This window comes from Hyperolius riggenbachi, chromosome 4 (assembly GCF_040937935.1).
Source record: "Hyperolius riggenbachi isolate aHypRig1 chromosome 4, aHypRig1.pri, whole genome shotgun sequence".
In the NCBI taxonomy this organism is placed as follows: domain Eukaryota; kingdom Metazoa; phylum Chordata; class Amphibia; order Anura; family Hyperoliidae; genus Hyperolius; species Hyperolius riggenbachi.
The window spans coordinates 80454094-80476092 of NC_090649.1; the positions used below are offsets into that span (position 1 = coordinate 80454094).

The window sequence follows — 21999 nt, forward strand, 5'->3', positions numbered from 1 at the left end:
AGTGCGTGCTGCTCAAGTGAACGGACCAGTGTGGCGTCATGTGTAGCAGAGGCCTGGATGGAAAGTTAATTATAGAACTTTATGATGGTAGCAAGCAGACTGGCTCAGTGTACAACCTATCTTTTTTAAGCCTATTGATGAACTCCTCCATGCTAACTAGTTACGCGACCATGCAGACACGCCAGATTAGGCGGAAAAAGCCAGGTCTGTAAGGCCCTAGATGTGCGGGTGCTGCATGCGTGCTCTGAAGCAGACAGGCTCAGTCTATAACCTATTTTTTTTCTTAAAGCATATTTGTCAAATTTATAAAAAAATATTTCTAAAGTTATTATATTTATTTATATAAACAACACAAATGACAAAATAAAATGCAGGCTACCTGACACACCACCATGGTGTCCTTGGATCGCGCGCCTGTGTTCAAACTGCTACTCTTAAAGTTATTTTTGAAAAAAATTATTAATAAAAACAACACAAATACAAAGTTATTTAAAAAAAAAAAAAAAAAAATTTCAAAGTTATTTGAATTTAAAAACAATTTTTTTAAGTAACAATAGCAAAATTACAGCAGGCCTGCCATTCGTGGTGGTGGTGTCACCAACTCCAATGCAGAGCCACGCAGTGGAGGCTTGCTACAGTGGTCAGCAGGTTTACCCAATGTGCAGTATAGGGTAATATACTACGGGCTGATTAGACAGGTGAAATTCATACATAAACAAGCCAGGCTAAGCCATTGTATTTAGAAAATTGCTTGTCTTTGTGAATAGATTATATTGGGGTTTTTGTAATATTGCAGACTAAATAAATAAACAAAATAAAAAAAGGAACTGTTCATTTTTATTGTATATACTGTATGCTGTATGATAAACAAATACATTTTTATTTTACATAAAATCCATATACTGAGTGCTGTGATACACTTCAAGGTATGATGTCAATCTGTAATCAAGATTATAGAGGGTTCAGATCCCACTATGCCCGATTTATGATAGCAATGCTTTAAAGGCTGGTTCCTTTACCGAGTTCGGGATCATGCTAAAAGACAATAACGGCACAGGCTGTTGACACCGCTGGCAGCTGCCACTTATGCCTCCATTTTGTTATGCGGTTCAATAAACTGCTTTAATTTCTTTTCAATCGTCTTGTAGCTCTCCTCCACATTCTTCTTAGCCACTTGCAGGATCTCTTCCACATCAGATTCCCCATAGAAACTTTTTAAAGTGCGATACTTAGACCTCATTTTTTTTACTTTACCTGCAAGCAAGTATTTTTTTTAAAGAAACATCTTTATTACAAATATTTGTCTCAAAACATGCATGTATATCAGTTACTTAAAGAGAAACCGTGACCAAGAATATAACTTTATCCCAATCAGTAGCTCATATCCTCTTTTACAGGAGAAATCTATTCCTTTTCACAAATGGACCATCAGGGGCCTCTGCATGGCTGATATTGTGGTGAAACCCCTCCCACAGGAAGCTGTGAGGACTACGGTCCTGGTAGTTTCCTGTCTGTGAACCTTGTTGCCTTGTGGGAAATAGCTGTTTACAGCTGTTTCCAACTGCCAAAAAAGCTACTACCAGTGACATCACCTGCCAGCAGTAAAAAATGTCACCATGTGATAAATATCAAAATGTAAATCAGGGAGAGGGAAGCTTTTTCAATGGGCAAACACTGTCTAAATCATTTATACATATATATTGTAAAAATAAAGCACTTTTTTATTACATTATTTTCAGTGGAGTTCCTCTTTAAAGGGAGTGTGAAGCAGAATACAAAAAAAAAAAAACATACCTAAGGAGAGGGAAGCCTCTGGGTCCAATAGAGCTTTCTTGTTCTCCTCATGGTCCCCACATTTCCCCGCAGACGCACCTATTAGCAGTCTCTGACCGATTGCTCAGAGACTGCTCTCTTCCACTTGGGGTGCTCTTCAGAAGTTTACAGAAGCGCTCGAGCTCCCGAAGATGGGCTGCTCCGTACTGAGCATGTGCGAGTGCCCTCGCTCACATGTGCGCAGTACAGAGCCCCCCATATTCGGGAGGACTCGGGCTTCCAGGGTTGGTAATTTAAACGGAGAAGCATGCGGGGAAACAAGGGGCCCGTGTGGATAATGGGAAGGCTCTATAGGACCCAGAGCCTTCCCTCTCCTTAGGTGAGTGTCTGTTTTTTGTTTTTAATTTCACTTCAGATTTACTTTAACCTCCCTTTAACCTCCCTGGCGGTATGATTATTTCCAGATTTTTCTCACAAAAGTGGTGCAATGTTTTCACAAGCTTTCAGACCACAAAAATCATACCACTTGATAGCGCTGTGGCAGCCCTGCATATTCTACACCTCCAATGGATCCAACTCGGGATTACTGCTCTGGACTACAGATTTCAGTCCCGAGCCTGACTCGGGGTTACCGCTAAGGATTAACTACCAGGGGTGCCAACCCTGCAACTGCCAGCCAAAGGACACCTCAGTTCTTATTTGGACTTCCCCTCTGGCACTCCACGGGAAGCTTCCATTGCAAAGTAGGCAGAAAAGCACTGGCACCAGTTTTACATGTACCTATCATAGCACACTGCGCTTCTGTCCCTGCCTGCCTTGACTTTTCTCTCCTTGTATCCAACCAGCCATGTTCCAGTTGGTATAAATGCTGCTCTGACATGCTGTGACATCACAGCAGCACTGGACAGGCCATGGGTCATGATGAGATGGAGAACGTGGCTGAACTGGTGAAGGACAATCCTATGCTGAGGGAAGCACAACACTACTTAAAGTGAACCTAAAGTCTGCCCAAAAAAATGAGATGAACTCACCTGGGGCTTCCCTCAGCCCCCTGCAGCCGATCGGTGCCCTCGCAGCTCCGTTCCGATGGTCCAGAACTCGCCGGCGAACACTTCCGGTTTGGCCGTCACCGGCCGACAGGCATGGGAACGCGAGTGATTCTTCGCGTTCCCAGCCTGTATATCGCCCCCTATGCTGCTATTGCGGCTTCGCGTTCCCATGCCTGTCGGCCGGTGATGGCCAAACCGGAAGTGTTCGCCGGCGGGTCCTGGACCATCGGAGCGGAGCTGCGAGGGCACCGATCGGCTGCAGGGGTCTGAGGGAAGCCCCAGGTGAGTTCATCTCATTTTTTGGGGCAGACTTTAGGTTCACTTTAAGGGCACAAGGTAACACTGGGAGGCAATAACTACTTTGGTGGGAAACATGGCTATATGGGGGAAAAGGGGGGTAACAGCGTTACTGTGCGGTATTCCCCGCTTGGCATGATGCTCACTTCCTGTTCAGCAATCGGTGATGTGCGCGGAAGCGTATTTCTAAAATATGGTTCCGCACATGCGCTGTGCAGATAATTGCAGCGGGTTTTTTAAAAGTATGCGCGTTACCATAGACTTGCATGACTTCCGGCAAACCTGAACTGAAAAATAAAAGTCAAAATAGACATACACACGTCATACTTACCTCCCAAGTAGTCTGCTCATCAATATCTTTCTCCTCTCTTGCGTCCTGCTTGTCCATTGTGAAGATTTGGAATTCTCCATCCTCCATTTTAAAAATGGCAATGACAGCTTCTTGGTCAGTACACCTAAACTGTAATATCACCCATGTGACCCATAGGTAAACATGATCATTACCTTGCACATCAGTTGTCCTTTCAGTTCTAACTGACAGCAACTGATATATAACTGATAGCAACGGATTTATTTCAGTTCTGCCAAAATCTTGTCAGAACTGGAAAGCATCATTGCAAGAGGAAAATGGTCAGGGTCTGAAAGGTGCTGACAGGGAAGTAAGTATGTAATATTAATTTGCAGGTACCTCATATGTTGTTTTTTTTAAATAATTTTACTCTGTTCAGGTTCCCTTTGAGCCATTTTAGCCATCTATGGTGGGGAATCAGTTAGAATTAGGCATCCGTAGAGGGAGGGCTCTTAGGGTTAGGTTTAGTGATAGTAAAATATCCATACATTTTATTGGTATTTTACTATCGGAATAACCATTGCCCAAGAGTAGAATGTCTGTCATTTTAACAATATTCAACTGGCAACTATTTTCGGGGTCCGGATTTCTGCAGAACAGTTTTCTGACCGCATCCTCTGAAACACAAAAGATAATCTGTCTCCTTTCCATCTCCACTCCATCTGTATACATGATACCTGCTTTTACCTGGCTTACCTTATGAGTTATTCAAGAAAGAGTATTGGATTTTATTTACTCCCATCTGAGTTGTGAATCCCTCTTTTTTGTTGTGCTCACCTATTGGACTACAGGACCCTGCAGAGTGGCAGATTTACTGTCTGGGGTGACCAGTTTCTTCTACATTGCTCTTTTTCAGTAACTGAAATCCCAAGGTCTCGATAATGGCTACTAACCATGTTTATTGTGCAGTATTACTTTTTAGGGACAAAATCTTGTACTCTTGTCAAAGTGAATCTGAGGAAAACCTCAGGATTATAAACACATAGGAGGTGATGCAGAAAAGGTCGGTAACATTGCACACCTCACGGCAATGTTACCCCTATGTACTGAACCTAGTAAAGGTTGTTGTGCCAATAACGTAAGAGCGCTACAATAGCAACGTGTGTAAACAATGTACACACGGTATGGCAGTACTGTAGCACATGCTATGCTACATACGTACCGTGCGTACACAGTTTACGCGTGTTGCTATGGTAACGCTATTGGCCCAACAAGTGTTACTAGGTACAGTACAGGCCGGTAACATTGACCTGTGGAGTGCAATGTTGCCGGTCCAGTGCAAACAGGCACTGACACACGGACAAAGCAGGACGCAGGGACACTTGCAAATTACATATAGAGATTTTTGTAAAAATGAAGCACTTTTTTATTACATTATTTTCACTGGATTTCCTCTTTAAAGAGACCCAGAGAAGAGATAATTGCTGTATTTTTACCACCCAGGGCTTCCTCCAGCCCTATTAACATGGATGTGTCTCTCGCCATCCTCCTCAGTGCCACCGTTCAGCCGCAGTCAACTCCCAGTAAGCGGCTCAGTCGGACTCAGTCTGACTGAGTGACATCAACCGGGGCCTTCTCCGCTTGCGCAGAAGGTCCACCGATGACGTCACTGAGCCGCTTACCATGGCTCACTGCGGCTAAATGGGAGATCGTAGGAGGATGGCGAGGGAGGCATCCATGCTTATGGGGCTGGAGGAGGCCCTGGGTAAGTAAAAAAAAAGGCATGAAGACTCATCTCTGAGTCTCTTTAAGTATATACTGTATCTTAGAACTTTCTTAGCAGGATACTAACCTTCACAGGTCTGGTTGTTGAAAAGAGGAAAGTGCATCACATCAGGGGTCTCTTTACCATCCCCTTCAAATACGTAGCAGCATTGTGATGGGATGTCCTCACTGGTTTCCTTGGTCTCCACATTTGGAAAGGAAATATGATTTTCTTTGCAGTATTTGGCTGTTTCTTTCAGTGTCTGATTGGCAAATGAATCATTAGCATTATTTTTATTATGATTGTGTCTTTATATAGCATACCACCCAACTTTTTGAGATGAGAAAAAAGGACACTTTAAGACACACCCCTGCCACATCTTTAACCACGCCCCCACCACACACCCCCAGCCATGAATAACACTAAAAATTCATAAGCAAAAGGAGTAATTTTAGAATTCAAACCACATTGGTCCTTTCTATCGCCACTGTTTTTTTCTTCCTATTAACATTTGGAGATAACAAATATATAAATTTAAAGGATGGGAATAAAGTTTGGAGTCAATTAAACACATTTTTCAATACAAAAATAGCGTGTATGAAAAAAGGGTGCTGTGATAAAAGGGCCCGGCTGGATAACTAAATGGTGCCAGTGGATAACGAAATCTGATAATGATAAACATTGTTGTCAAACTTAGTTAGCGATAAATGCCATTGTAAAAACAGATGGGAAATAATAACGAAAAGATATTAACATTAAAAATTATTACGTAATTCAACAATACAGCTTAACCCAACCCTACTCTCTCACAGAACCCTCCCCTGGTGGTGCCTAAAACTAACCACTTCCCTGGTGGCACCTAACCCTAACCACCACCTCCCCGGTGGTGCCAAACCCTAACCACCGCCCTGGTGGAGCCTAAGGGTACGTACAGACATATGATAAGGATTGTTCGTTCTGAACGACGAACGATGTTAAATGAGGTATCGGCCAATGATCGTTTGAAGAAAGGCTACTTTGAACATTGTTCATGTACGAACGATCTTGGAACGAGCGTTGCGTGCGCAACATGATGTATAAACTGATTTCAAACACAAGTATAAAAAAAAACTGTTTGAGCATGTGCAAAGCTTTGAGAACGACCGATCGTTGTACAGACATTACTTTTTGAACGATGGTCGTTGGAAAAGATCTGGCAGAATGGATCGTTCTTTACCAACGACATATCTCGTTGGTCGGTCGTTTTAATGATCGTTCGTGCACTTTTTACGAACGATCGTCGGGCAATGCCGTCGGTAACGATCATTTTAAACGACTATAGTCGCATGTCTGTATGCACCCTTACCCTAACCACCCTCCTGGTGGTGCCTAACTCTAACCACCCCCCCCCCCCCCCGGGTGTTGCCTAACACTAACCATTCTCTCTGCAGAAACACCCTTTTCCACATAGAAACGATAATATCTTTGATAACATAAAATCTGTACATACAAACGACATAATATGACAAAAACTATAACGTTGCAAGCTTCTAAAAGTCTTCAAAAAGTCTTATCATCTTTCATTAGTGTTAAAGAAACACTGAAGCGAAAAAAAAATGATATAATGAATTGTGTAGTACGGATAATTACTAGAATATTAGTAACAAAGAAAATATTCTCATATTTTTATTTTAAGTTATATAGTTGTTGTTTTTTTTTATAACATTGCATAATTCTCTAATATTTGCCGCTTACACACTACTCAGCATTCTAAATGATTTTTCAGAGCAGGCAAGTGAACTTTTGAATCCCTTCTCAGCAGAGAAAAAGAAAATATTGACTGACAGTTGAGATAACAAGCTTCAGGAGACAGAGGTCTCTGCGACTTTGAAAGTCATGGAGCTCAATGGCTTTTTTGCATACATAACTGGAGTTTCTTAACTCTTCCAGTACTGGAAACCATCATAGACTCATATCTCTGCTGCTAATGTTTTATTTCTTAGCTGTACTACACATACAAATCATTATATCATAATTTATTTTTAGTTTCAGTGTCTCTTTAATTGGTGCAACTGTTTTCAATGCAAGACGTGTATCCTGCCTACATTCAGGCTCTGCACATTTGTCATGTTAGTCATTCAGAGGCAGCCTGTCTTGGGAAGCACTGCCCTGCTCCCATTTGTTTTTTCATGTTCGTGTTCTGCTTTTATTCTGAGTTTAGGGGTTTAGTGCATAGTTCAGCATCTGTTTTGAATACAAGGTGTGTATTTGCCTCTAGGGGGGTCTGCACGCCACTGTTGGTAGTTATTTCAGACTAGCTGATAACCCGGTGTTGCCTGGGTATTTATTTCACTGGTGTTGGCTCTGCCCACTTTTTCTAACCCCAACATAAAAACACTCAGTGACCAAGTTTGTGAGCTTTGGGGTCTTTGGCATCAATAATTTGTATATTCCCATAGAAATTAAACAAATCAGAATGGCTGTTTGTGGATCTGCCCTTCTCCAGCATTTGAGCCCTGGTCACCCAATGATCAACTGTAGCAGGTTTGAGGCAGCAATTTAAATATTCTCCTTGAAAATCAACTGGTGAATTTTGATTGGCTATTATAGGCTCCACCCACTTCCCTAAATAATCTCAGTCACCCAGTAACCATCTGGGCAAAGTTTGAAAACCCTGTCATTAAATATTTAAGAATGGCTGCAGTTTATATTTTCCCAGTGAAATTTGCTTTTGGCTCCGCCCACTTTTTGTAACCTTGACACACAATCACTCAATGACCAAGTTTGTGATCTTTGGGGCCCTTGGCATCTATAATTTGTATTTTCCCAGTGAAATGAAACAAATCTGATTGGCTGTTTGTGGCCCCATCCCCTTTTATGAATTTGAACCCCAGTCACCCAATGACCAACTATACCAGGTTTGAGGCTTGTGCCATTAACAGTGCAAGAATGGCAGAAATTTTAATATTCCCCTTGAAAATCAATAGGTGAATTTTGATTGCCTTTTTTAGGGTTTGTCCACTTTTCTGAATATTAATCCCAGTCACCCAGTAACCAACTGTGCAAGGTTTGAGAACCCTGCCATTAACAGTGAAGAAGGGCTGCAGTTTACATTTTCCCCGGGAAATCTGTTTTTGACTCCACCCACTTTTTGTAACCTTTACACACAGTCACTCAATTACCAAGTTTGTGAGCTTTTGGGTTTTTGGCATCAAAATTGTGTGAATAGAAGCAGTTTATCCAGCAAAGAAATCTGATTGGCTGTTTGTGGCTCGGCCCCTTTAGTGAATTTGAACCCCAGTCACTTAATATATCGATGTACAGAGGCTCCAACAGGATAAAACATACTAAAAAGTTTAAAATATTCAGGTGGTGGTGGTGGACCAACCAACCTAAAACAGACTCGATGCTGTCGATTGAAGTCAAAAATAATTTATTCACATACTCCGAGACAAACTGTGACGCGTTTCACGGGCAAAATCCCGCTTCTTCAGGCATTAAACAACAGGAATACCACACTACAAATGACAGAGATAAGACCATATCAGAAAGTTGTTTCATCGAGTCTGTTTTAGGTTGGTTGGTGCACCACCACCACCTGAATATTTTAAACTTTTTAGTATATTTTATCCTGTTGGCGCCTCTGTACATTGATATATCCAGTGTTCCACCCTTGGTGGAAGGGTGATACACCCTCCTTTCTTCTTTCACAGAGAGCGACATCTTAATCCTGAGTGGGGACAGGTCTAATCTCCCCACCTGCCTATACAGTGGTTGCCTGAGCGGTAACCCATGTTTGTAAGTATAATACTTACTTGTCATTTGTTCCTCCTTGTCCAATACTTACTACACTATATCGGGCTCTCGGTTTGTCTGTTTAACCCAGTCACTTAATGACCGACTAGAGCAGGTTTGAGGTCTCTGCCATTAACAGTGTAAGGATGGCAGAAGTTTCAATATTCCCCTTGAAAATCAATAGGTGAATTTTAATTGGCTGTTGTAGGCTCCACCCACTATTCTGAATATTAATCCCAGTCACCCAGTGACCAACTGTGTCAAGTTTGAGAACCCTGCCATTAACAGTGTAAGAATGGCTGCAGTTTATATTTTCCCATGTAAAAAGTGAGTTGTTTTTGGCACCACCCACTATTTCTAGCCTTGACATACAGTCATTTAATTACCAAGTTTATGAGCTTTGGGGTGCTTGGCATTGATAATTGCATTTTCCCATTGAAATTAAACAAATCTGATTGGCTGTTTGTGTTCCGCCCCCTTTTCAGAATTCAAACCTCTGTCTCCCAGTCACTGACTGTACCAGATTTGAGGCCTCTGCCATTAAGAGCCAAAACCAATTCCGGGTACAACTCACGTTGTACTGGGCGAAATAAATTATTCTGATTCTGATTCTGATTCTGGAAAAATGGCAGCAATGTAAATATTCCCCTAGGTGATTTTTGATTGGCTGTTATAGGCTCCACCCACTTTCCTGAATATAAATCCCAGCCATACAGTGACCAACTATGTCAAGTTTGAGAACCCTGCCAATAACAGAAAGGCAGAAATCAATCTAACAAATCTGATTGGCTGTCTGTGGCTCCACCCCCTTTAGTGAATTTGGACCCCAGTCACCCAATGACTGACTGTAGCAGGTTTGAGGCCTCTGCCATTAATAGTGTAGGAATAGTAACAATGTAAATATTCCCCTTGACAATCAATAAATTAATTTTGATTAGCTGTTGTAGACTCCACCCACATTTCTGAATATTAATACCAGTCACCCAGTGGCCATCTGTGTCAAGTTTGGAACCCTGCCATTAACATTGTAAGAACGGTTGTAGTTTATATTTTCCCATGTAAAAAATGTTGTTGTTGGTGCTGCCCATTTTTTCTAACCTTGACATACAGTCACTCAGTTACCAAGTTTATGAGCTTTGGGGTCCTTGGTATCAATAATTTGTATATTGGCATTGAAATAAACAAATCTGATTGGCTGTTTGTGGCTCCGCCCCCTTTCTTAAAATGAACCTCAGTCACCCAGTGACTAACTGTACCAGGTTTGAGGCTTGTGCCATTAACAGTGCAAGAATGGCTGCAGTTTATATTTTCCCAGTGAAATCTGTTTTGGCTCCGCCCACATTTTGCAACCTTGACATGCAGTCACTATATGACCAAGTTTGTGCGCTTTCAGGTTCCTGGCATCAAAAATGTGTGAATGGAAGCAGTTTATCCACCAATGAAATCTGATCGGCTGTTTGTGGCACCGTCCCTTTAGTGAATTTGGGGCCCAGTCGCAGAAAGACCGACTGTAGCAAGTTTGAAGCCTCTGCCAATAACAGTGTTAGAATGGCAGAAGTTTAAATATTCCCTTTGAAAATCAATAGGTGAATTTTGATTGGCTGTTGTAGACTCCACCCACTTTCCTGAATCCTAATCTCATTCACCCAGTGACCAAGTGCGCCAAGTTTAAAAACCCTGAGATTAACATGGCTAAGAATGGCTGCAGTTTACATTTTCCCATTTAAAGTTAATGGCTGAAATTTGATTGGCTGTTTAATGCTCCGCCCACTTTTCCTGGATTTGTAACCTCTGTCACCAAGTGACCAACTGTGCCAAGTGTGGGGACCCCTTTTCCATTTTTTCCATTGACATGAATGGGTGAAATCTGATTAGCTGTTTATAGCTCCGTCCAGGTGTGCAGGGGGGACGTGAGACCCCCAGAACATATCATCCCAGGAAGTAAGGGATCTGTATACCAAGTTTCGTTCAAATCGGTCAAGCCGTTATCAAACGATCGCAACACACACGCACGCACGCGCACACACACACACACACACACACGATTTTATATATATAGATGCGGCCTGGTTTAGGACTGCACTGCCAATTCTTCCCTATCCCTAATAGTCCTAAGGTGGCCACAGACAATACAATAAAATGATCCAATGTTATGGCAATTTGATAAAAAACGATCAGTTGTAAAGAAAAATGAAAAGCTTTTTTTAATTTCTTCAACAAACCTGAAATTTCCTGTTGTTCGTCTATAAAAGAAGATCGGGAGTGTTGGATGTTTCTGATCAATTTTTATGAAAATTGAATGGTGTAGGGTAGATTTTCAATTTCTTAATGTACAGACCCAACCTATTTATTGCTTAGTTTTCAATTATTGTTTTTTTTTCATAATTCAGGAAAACTTTAACATGTGTGTGTGGTACAATGGTCAGATTTTTAAAATGGCTACCTAAACAGCGGGGCACTCTGGCTACCTAAACAGGGGGGGGGGCACTCTGGCTACCTAAACAGGGGGGGCACTCTGGCTACCTAAACAGGGGGGGCACTCTGGCTACCTAAACAGGGGGGGGCATTCTGGCTACCTAAACAGGGGGGGCACTCTGGCTACCTAAACAGGGGGGGCTCTCTGGCTACCTAAACAGGGGGGGGGGGGCACTCTGGCTACCTAAACAGGGGGGGCACTCTGGCTACCTAAACAGGGGGGGGGGCACTCTGGCTACCTAAACAGGGGGGGGCACTCTGGCTACCTAAACAGGAGGGCACTCTGGCTACCTAAATCGGGGGCACTCTGGCTACCTAAACAAGGGGGCTCTCTGGCTACCTAAATAGGTGGGCACTCTGGCTACCTAAACAGGGGGGCACTCTAGCTACCTAAACAGGGGGGCACTCTGGCTACCTAAACAGGGAACACTCTGGCTACCTAAATGGGGGGCACTCTGGCTACATAAACAGGGGGGCACTCTGGCTACCTAAACAGGGGGGCACTCTGGCTACCTAAACAGGGGGGTACTCTGGCTACCTAAATGGGGGGCACTCTGGCTACCTAAACAGGTGGGCACTCTGGCTACCTAAACAGGGGGGCACTCTGGCTCTCTGGCGAGTTAAACAGGAATCTCTAAGGCTCCCTTCCAGGTGTGAGTGATTTATCCTCTGCCCAGGTGCATGTCTCCAGGAGGATTTTAATATCAATGTCCATCTCAGCACACTGACTACCTAAACATTGAGGCTATATGGCTAGTTAGACAGAGTCCCTCTGGCTACCTAAATAGGAGTCTATAGGGATACTTATAGGAGAGGTGCTCTCTGGCTAGTGGCTACCTCAAATGAGGAGGCTCTCTAATGCTCCCCTAAATGGGGCTCTCTAATGCTCCCTGTAGGGGGTGGGGGGCCTCTCTGACTACCTAAATAGGGGGTCTATGAGGCTACCTTTGGGGAGGGGTGGCTCTCTGGCAACCTAAACTGGGGGGCTCCCTGACTCTCTGGCTGCCTAAATGGGGGTCTCTAAGGGTCCATAAGGAGAAGGCTCTCTGGCTACCTACACAGGGGGCCTACATGGGAGGTGCTCCCTACCTATACTGGGGGGAGGGGGGGGCATCTTATACTTGGAAGGCTGCATCAGGCTAGCTAATACTGCAGGCTAGCTAATACTGGGAGCTGTTGTGGCTACCTATACTGGGGGAGGGCTGCATATGATAACCTAATATTGTGGACTCCTGTGGCTACTTATGCTTTGAGGGGCTGCACCTGGCTAATAATGGGGGAAACCTCTGGCTAACTATATTGGGGGTTAGCTTATACCCGGGGCACCTCTGCCTACAGCATTGCAATAGTGTGCCTGCATCTACAGGAAGTTGCGGGTGCAATTTATAGATCCTAGACCCTGGGAGCTCTATAGCCTAGAAGCTGCCCTGTCTCTCTTATGTTAGAAGTAGAACACCGTATTGTGTTGCTTTTGTCTTTGGCTAGGTTCACAGTGGGATATTGCAGACAGGGCAGTTTTTAAGTTAAATTGCACCCAGGGTGAGGGTGTAAAAATCATCAGTCTCCTCCCCTGGACTTGTGAACCCATACAATGCCCCCAGTATAGGTAGTCAGGTATGGGAGTCCCCAGAATAGGTAGCCAGACATAGATGTCCAGAGTATAGGTAGCCAGCTTTAGGTGTCCCCAGTATAGGTAGTTAGTTATAGGTACCCCCAGTATAGGTTAGCCAGGCATAAGTGCTTCAGCTAGCTATAGGTGCTCCCAGTATAGGTTAGCTGGGTATAGGTGCAGCCAGTATATGTTAGCTAGGTATAGGTGCCCCCAGTATAGGTAGGTGTCCCCAGTATAAATATATAGCTATAGGTTAGCTAGGTATAGGTGCCCCCAGTATAGGTTAGCTAGGTATAGGTGCGTTCAGTATAGGTAGCTTGGTATAGGTGACTTCAGTATTGGCAGTTAGGTATAGGTGCCTTCAGTATAGGTAGCTAGGTATAGGTGCCATCAGTATAGGTAGCTAGGTATAGGTGCAGCCAGTATTGGTTAGCTAGGAATAGGTGCCCCCCGTAGGTGATGGAAGTGGGACCCGCGGCCACACTGGCACTCAGCCACAGGGAGGGGGCCCGAATTCTCCCTCCCTCTCTCTTTCCAGGGCCCCCCTCCATGCCCCCCCCGGCAGAGTAAGCCCAGCGGAAGACTTGTATGAGCAACTCACCTCCCTTCCCGCTCCAACCGCAGATCACTTGCCGCTGGTCTCCTCTGTCTGCATAGCCGCTTACTCTCTCTACTTCCTGCTAATCAGGAAGTAGTGAGAGTATAAGCTGCTATGCAAACAGAGGAGACCAGCGGAAAGTGATCAGCGCTTGGAACGAGGAGTAAGGTGAACTGTTCTTACGGTCTTCCGCTGCACTTACTCTGCCAAGAGGGAAGGGCACGGAGGGGGCAGGGGGGGCACAGGGAGAGGGAGGGGGAAGTCGGGTCCCCCTCCCCGCGGCTGAGTCCCAGTGAGGCTGCGGTTCCCCCCTCCATCATTGTGCCCCCCCCCCATCATAGCACCCTAGGCAGAGCCCCGCCCTGCCCTCTCTTAGAAACGGGGCTGTTTGCGGAGCTGCATTATAAAGTCTTATAACGCACAGTGGCGTAGCAATAGGGGGTGCAGAGGTAGCGACCGCATCGGGGCCCTTGGGCCAGAGGGGCCCCGAAAGGTCCACCCTCTATCACAGTATTCGCTCTCTATTGGTCCTGTGCTGGTAATAAACACTTCTATAGATGCTTTGAATAGTAGAAATCCTTAACACACTGTTCCCCATCCCCTTCTTGCACCTCTGACTCTGTGTTTGTGCTTGGCAGGTTTTGGTACGCCGTATCAATTGCAATGTACAGAGTGCTTGGTGGGGGCCCCATGTAAAACTTGCACTGGGGCCCATAGCTTCTTAGCTACGCCACTGATAACGCAGCTTACTGCAGTGCAATGATAAGCCTATGGAATGTTCACAGTGCGACGTTAGAATCGCATTGTAACATCTAGTGTCATGGTAACGCACTGCTGCATTGTGTTACCACTAAACGTACACGTTACCAGGTACCGGAAAGCATCCTTTTCACTGCCTGTATGCTTTTCTGTACCTACTATATGCAACGGTAATGCAGCATTAATGTGCATTACCACCTTTTTTTGCGTTGCGTTGTAATGCTACGTTGTGATTTTAACGTTGCATCACAACGCAACATCCCACTGTGAACCTGGCCTTTAACTTTTTTCTTCTTTCATATTTGAGTTGGAATTCAATGAAGAAGAAGAAGAAGCAGACTTACCTCGAATGGATCTCCTTCACTGAAGTCAAATGACAGTATGAGATCTACTTTGCGATGAGGAGGCAACATCAATGGGTAAGGAGTATTAATAAATAAGCCGGCATCCACTAAAGAGATCTCCTGTTCATTGACAAGTTCGGGGCAGACTTCCTCTAGAATAATACACACACAATACATACAGTCAGATTGCTCAAAGCATTGCTTTTTAGTATGTAACTGATTAAAGGAAATCTTAACTGAAATAAAATTAAAAAAAAACAGTCCCCTGCAATCATCCATTTATCCATGCCGTCCTTCCATGACACTCCAGTAAGCAACACCAACCCCCTAAAGCTAGCCGGCCACATGCTTCCTTGCTACAGTCGGTCTTTCTGCGACTGGGCCCCAAATTCACTAAAGGGGCGGGGCCACAAACAGCCAATCAGATTTCATTGGTGGATAAACTGCTTGCATTCACACATTTTTGATGCCATGAACCTGAAAGCTAACAAACTTGGTCATAGAGTGATTGTGTGTCAAGGTTGCAAAATGTTGGGAAAATTTTTTTTAGGGTCTGTCCACTTCTGAATATTAATCCCAGTCACCCAGTAACCAACTGTGCAAGGTTTGAGAACCCTGCCATTAACAGTGAAGAAGGGCAGCAGTTTACATTTTCCCAGGGAAATCTGGTTTTGACTCCACCCACTTTTTGTAACCGTTACACACAGTCACTCAATGACCAAGTTTGTGAGCTTTTGGGTTCCTAGCATCAAAATTGTGTGAATGGAAACAGTTTATCCAGCAAAGAAATCTGATTGGCTGTTTGTGGCTCGGCCCCCTAGTGAATTTGAACCCCAGTCACTTAATGATCGACTGTAGAAGGTTTGAGGCCTCTGCCATTAACAGTGTAAGGATGGCAGAAGTTTCAATATTCCCCTTGAAAATCAATAGGTGAATTTTGATTGGCTGTTGTAGGCTCCACCCACTATTCTGAATATTAATCCTAGACACCCAGTGATCAACTGTGTCAAGTTTGAGAACCCTGTAAGAACAGTGTAAGAATGGCTGCAGTTTATATTTTCCCATGTAAAAAGTGAGTTGTTTTTGGCTCCGCAGTCACTCAATGACCACGTTTATGAGCTTTGGGGCCCTAAAACTCAAGCAGTAGCCTAAAACTCAAGTTTGCCTTTACTAGGACAAATATCTTTATTGAAATATCATAATAATTACATATCTAAAAATATAAGGAACTTTTTGAGAAAAAAAATAGATTTCCAAGAAGCTTTGCACACCTGTAGGCAAAGCAGCAACCAGCTTTTTTTTGCAAAAATATGTGCTTATGACACAGGCAGCCAGTTGAAAAAATTGTTTCTATCTTTGCGATCCATGATTCACATCCTCCTACCCAACCACAGCAGTAGCACAAATCGACTTTTCAACTTCTCTTTGCCAAGGTGTAAAGGATGGAAAGGAAAGTTATCTGGTGGCAGAGATGACCTTTGTACAGCAAGTGTTGAAAATATTATGGTATCTATGCAAATGCACCTGTCTAACAACTTGTCAATTTCAGTTAATTTCCTGAAAAGTAAATAGAAGCCAAAAGAGTGATATGAGTGAGAGAAGGCTTCTGATAAGGTTTAAGTCTGGAAAGTTAAAATGGTCATTACTTCTGTTTGTTTTTCAGCTTAGCAAGGCAGATTCGTAGCTGCTGCTGTTTAGAATCCAGTCTTAAAATGGAGTGCTTAAACCGAACAGAAAAAGATAGTCCTATGTTTTATTTAACTTTAGTAAAAAGCATTCATTTAATCATCTCATAAGTTTATTTTCACACAGGTTTGCTTTAAATTAAGCCACTTTAAAACAGAGATTAACTTTTTAGATATCACCATATACATCAGAGGAACCAACCTACCTCTGTATACTACAAACGTACATGCTGTCTCCCACCTCTGGTATGACGGTTTCCATATAAAAAATACACAAACATTCTATAATTTACAGTCAATCTATAAGGTGCAAGTGAATATGATGGGGTGACCTTACTGGTGGCTTTGGACTCCACATTTTTTTAATATTTTGGAGAACAATGATTCAAATCCACCACAACCACAGCAGTAGCGCAGCAGCCAGCCATCAAGATTCACTCTGCTCTTCGCCATGAACTTCTCATCTCCTCTCTGCCAAGATTTAGATAACGGAGAGGAGGATTTTAGGCTGGAGAGAAAAGTTTGCCGGCGGCAGCGATGAGCTCTGCCGCTGACTCCACAGCCTGCACCCCCACCATGCCAGCAGTGAGTGATCTGAGGCTCCCCCCACTCCCCCAAAACCATTTTTATTGTTTTTGTAGTACGTAAAAAAGTTGAATGTGTGCTCTGTTCAAATGTCTCAGGGTAGTGAAGTGGTTAAGACTACATAGTAATCTAAAAAGACTGCCAGTGCAAAGTAATCAGACCGGAACTTCAACTTCATTTTGCACACCCAATATGTTTAAAAAAAATCCTAATGTCTATAGACAACTGTAGATTTTTATAAATGCACATACCTTTCCACTTGTAGAGGAAGTCATTTGTGGTTCCCCATTTCTTTTTGGCGAGACAAACTAGGATATGCCATAACACTTTAGTGTCGTCACAGAAGCCTACACAAAAAAATGGAGAAATAAATTACTGGAGCTTAACCCTTCTTAACCTCTTTGGCAGTATGATTCTTTCTGGATTTTAGGGTCTGAAAGCGGTGCAATTTTTTTTTTATACTTTTGAAATCCAGAAACAGATCATACCCCAGAGAGATTTTCCAGCACCTGAAAAGAACTCACCTCCCCGGGATTCTTCTTCCTGGATGGCGCTCTATATTTACGGGGAGATTGCCGTCCGTCGTTATGTGACAACTGACAAATGGCAATCTCACCAGAGAAATGGAAATCTTCAGAGGACCCGAAGGAGACGGGTTGCGAGTCCAGATCCTGGGGGAGGTGAGCTCTAAACACTGCTGCCAGGGGCATAACTAGAAATCGCAGGGTCCCCTTGCAAATATTTGGATGGGGCCCCCTCCAGCACCAATCAGTGGCAGCAGAGTGGGCAGCAACACATACCTGCATCCACCGTGGAGGTCCGATCTCTAATTGCCTCACGCTACTTCCTGTGTAAACAGGAAGTAGCTTCAGACACTTACAGGAAGCTCCGGCGGTGGAACGCAGGAAAGTATGTGTTCCTGCCTGCTGCCTGCAGACACTGATTGATGCTGGAAGGGAGCGCTGACGGGAGAGCCCGAGGTGAGGGAGAGAGGGGGGAACCGTTTCCCCTCCCCGCCAATGTACAGTGGTGTGAAAAACTATTTGCCCCCTTCCTGATTTCTTATTCTTTTGCATGTTTGTCATCTTAAATGTTTCTGCTCATCAAAAACCGTTAACTATTAGTCAAAGATAACATAATTGAACACAAAATGCAGTTTTAAATGATGGTTTTTATTATTTAGTGAGAAAAAAAACCTCAAAACCTACATGGCCCTGTGTGAAAAAGAAATTGCCCCCTAAACCTAATAACTGGTTGGGCCACCCTTAGCAGCAATAACTGCAATCAAACGTTTGCGTTAACTTGCAACAAGTCTTTTACAGCGCTCTGGAGGAATTTTGGCCCACTCATCTTTGCAGAATTGTTGTAATTCAGCTCTATTTGAGGGTTTTCTAGCATGAACTGCCTTTTTAAGGTCATGCCACAACATCTCAATAGGATTCAGGTCAGGACTTTGACTAGGCCACTCCAAAGTCTTCATTTTGTTTTTCTTCAGCCATTCAGAGGCGGATTTGCTGGTGTGTTTTGGGTCATTGTCCTGCTGCAGCACCCAAGATCGCTTCAGCTTGAGTTGACGAACAGATGGCTGGACATTCTCCTTCAGGATTTTTTGGTAGACAGTAGAATTCATGGTTCCATCTATCACAGCAAGCCTTCCAGGTCCTGAAGCAGCAAAACAACCCCAGACCATCACACTACCACCACCATGTTTTACTGTTGGTATGATGTTCTTTTGCTGAAATGCTGTGTTACTTCTACACCAGATGTAATGGGACACGCACCTTCCAAAAAGTTCAACTTTTGTCTCGTCGGTCCACAAGGTATTTTCCAAAAAGTCTTGGCAATCATTGAGATGTTTTTTTAGCAAAATTGAGACGAGTCTTAATGTTCTTTTTGCTTAAAAGTGGTTTGCGCCTTGGATATCTGCCATGCAGGCCGTTTTTGCCCAGTCTCTTTCTTATGGTGGAGTCATGAACACTGACCTTAATTGAGGCAAGTGAGGCCTGCAGCTCTTTAGATGTTGTCCTGGGGTCTTTTGCGGCCTCCCGGATGAGTTTTCTCCGCGCTCTTGGGGTAATTTTGGTCGGCTGGCCACTCCTGGGAAGGTTCTTCACTGTTCCATGTTTTTGCCATTTGTGGATAATGGCTCTCACTGTGGTTCGCTGGAGTCCCAAAGCTTTAGAAATGGCTTTATAACCTTTACCAGACTGATAGATCTCAATTACAGTACTTTTGTTTTCATTTGTTCCTGAATTTCTTTGGATCTTGGCATGATGTCTAGCTTTTGAGGTGCTTTTGGTCTACTTCTCTGTGTCAGATATCTCCTATTTAAGTGATTTCTTGATTGAAACAGGTGTGGCAGTAATTAGGCCTAGGGCTGACTACAGAAATTGAACTCAGGTGCGATAAACCACAGTTAAGTTATTTTTTAACAAGGGGGGCAATCACTTTTTCACACAGGGCCATGTAGGTTTTGAGTTTTTTTTCTCACTAAATAATAAAAACCATCATTTAAAACTGCATTTTGTTCAATTATGTTATCTTTGACTAATAGTTAACGGTTTTTGATGAGCAGAAACATTTAAGTGTGACAAACATGCAAAAGAATAAGAGGGGGCAAATAGTTTTTCACACCACTGTATGGCCATGCTCTCCTCTCATGCTGCGGCCCCTCCTTCCCCCAAAAGGACCCTGAGCGGTCCCCAGAGGGACACCCCCCCCCCCCCCGCCTGCAGGTGCAGGAGCTGCAGCCCCTATTGATACACCCCTGACTGCTGCGCTTTCTGCAGATACCTCCTGGGTGGCTACCCCAACCCAAGCTTGGGATTACTGCAAGCAGCATCGTTTTTTTCACCCCAAGCGGCTTGGGCCAAGCCTGGGTTGGAAATACCACCAAGGAGGCTAAACAGTTAACAGAGTCAGAAAGGTCTTTTTTTTTTTTCTTATATTCACTATACACTACACTTAGCCACTTTCTGTACTCCCATATGCTCTTCAATGAAGCAGATCATAGCACAAGGAAATTTGGGCACAGCTCTATTTTTAATGTTAACTTACTACCAGTTAAACATTATGGTAGATGCCTCCTGAATAATTAGGGTGCACCAATATAATTTAAAGGTTATATATCATAATTGGTGATGTATACCGTAACAATATACACATTTATATTAAATATACCACTATAACGGTTTTATATACCATGACAACTATATCCACTGTTACATAATATTACAATAGTTGTATATACCACAGAGGGTAGATTAGTGTTAGTTGTAGATGAGGAGGTTAGTGTGAGGAGGATAGCATAAAATAGGCAATTGTTGAATATTGGTAACATTACCAGTGTTATGCAGCAAAAAAAAAAAAAAAAAAAGAGAGAGAGAGAGAGAGATCTACTCATACCAGGCATCACTTGATTTATATTCTAGCTGCCGAAATGTCTATTGACAATTTAAAGGGCACAGAATATGCATCTGCTTGCCAGATTGGAAAGGGTCTTAAAATAACTCACTGCTATGCCCTGCAGGAGTTGGCCCATACAAAATACTTGTATCTCAACAGGGGTGCAACATGTAGGTCTCCTATGACCCCAACAAATGGGGAGCAGCGCTGACAGCACCCCAAGCATTCTCACTGCTCAGGAGAGCAGCGAGTGCACCCTGGGGAACAGAGGAATGCAGATAGCCCGACTCCAGGTGTAGTCAATGCCTGGGGGGACTATCCACATTATCCACCCACCCCCAAACATGCATAATGCATGCTTGGGAGCACCAACACCAAGAAAAGGGGGGGAAGCTTCAGGCAGCCCCAAATCCTTGCAAGCAGATGCAATTTGCACGTGCTGTGCTTTCAAATTAGTGGAGAGACATTTCTGCATACATTATACAACAGGTGCTGCCTGGTTTGAGCACATACCTCTTTTTCCCCCCATACAACAGTTCAATGATTTCTTCCTTCTTGGGGGGGGAGGGGGGGGTGGATCCCCCCAGTTGGTGGCAGTAGCTGGGGAGGCTGTCTGCACTTCCTCCTCTTCCTCTGGTGATGTTGCTCCCAGGTCATGCAGTTTGCATACTCTTGCAACTGGACACAATCCGCAATCTATAATCTGCCATTAATCCATAATGTGATTTACAGCTATGGCCGCCAAAAGACAGAGCTCAGATTGTGTTTAAAAATGGCTCATTCGGCTGCCAGCAATAGCTGGAAGTGTAATTATGTATTTCCCCAGAGTCCATGGAGGCCTGGAGGGGGAATAGTAATTAACCATTTCTGCCGCCCGGACGTGATGCTCACGTCCGGGCGGCTGCTCTACTGCGGTGCCGTGCTTCGGTGCGGTGCCGCGCTTCGGCGCGGTGCCGCGCATGATTGCGGGCGCGCCCCTGTGCCCCCATGCTGTCCCCGGTAGCCCTGGGATCAGTGAATGGGAACATGGTTCCCGATCACCGATCCGTGTCCCCAGCAGAAAAACCGAAGCGCTCTTACAAGAGGCTTCAGTCTTTCTGCACATAAAATTTTCCGCGTCCTCCTCGTGCTTCCGGTTAATGAGAAGCACAAGTAGAAAAAAAAACCTCAAGGTGGCCATCTTGTGGCCAAATAGTAAAACTACATCTACATATTTTTTAAATTACAATTTACACATATAATAACATTAAAAATTAACTGTTTATTTCCCACACCAAATATTACCCAAATATAATTTTTAATGGAGAAAAAATTACAATAAAAAAAAAAGTTACCTATGGGTCTGAACTTTTTAAATATGCTTATGAAGGGGGTATACTATGAACATTTTTTAAATTATAAGCTTGTAAATAGTGATGGATGCAAAATGGAAAAAAATGCACCTTTATTTCCAAATAAAATATTGGCGCCATACATTGTGATAGGGACAAAATTTAAATGGTGTCATAACCGAGAAAAACGGGCAAATAAAATACATAGGTTTTAATTATGGTAGCGTGGATTATTTTAAAGCTATGATGGCCGAAAAC

General features: G+C 43.6%; 1 protein-coding gene across 1 annotated transcript in view; it reads right to left on the reverse strand.

Moving 5' to 3' along the window:
- Positions 1 to 21999, reverse strand: part of LOC137570393 (cytosolic phospholipase A2 gamma-like) — a 130507-nt gene that overhangs the window by 46526 nt on the left and 61982 nt on the right. The window contains exon 14 of the mRNA XM_068279075.1: positions 17257 to 17352. Coding sequence (XP_068135176.1) covers positions 17257 to 17352 — 96 coding nt within the window. The remainder of the gene's footprint in view (positions 1 to 17256; positions 17353 to 21999) is intronic.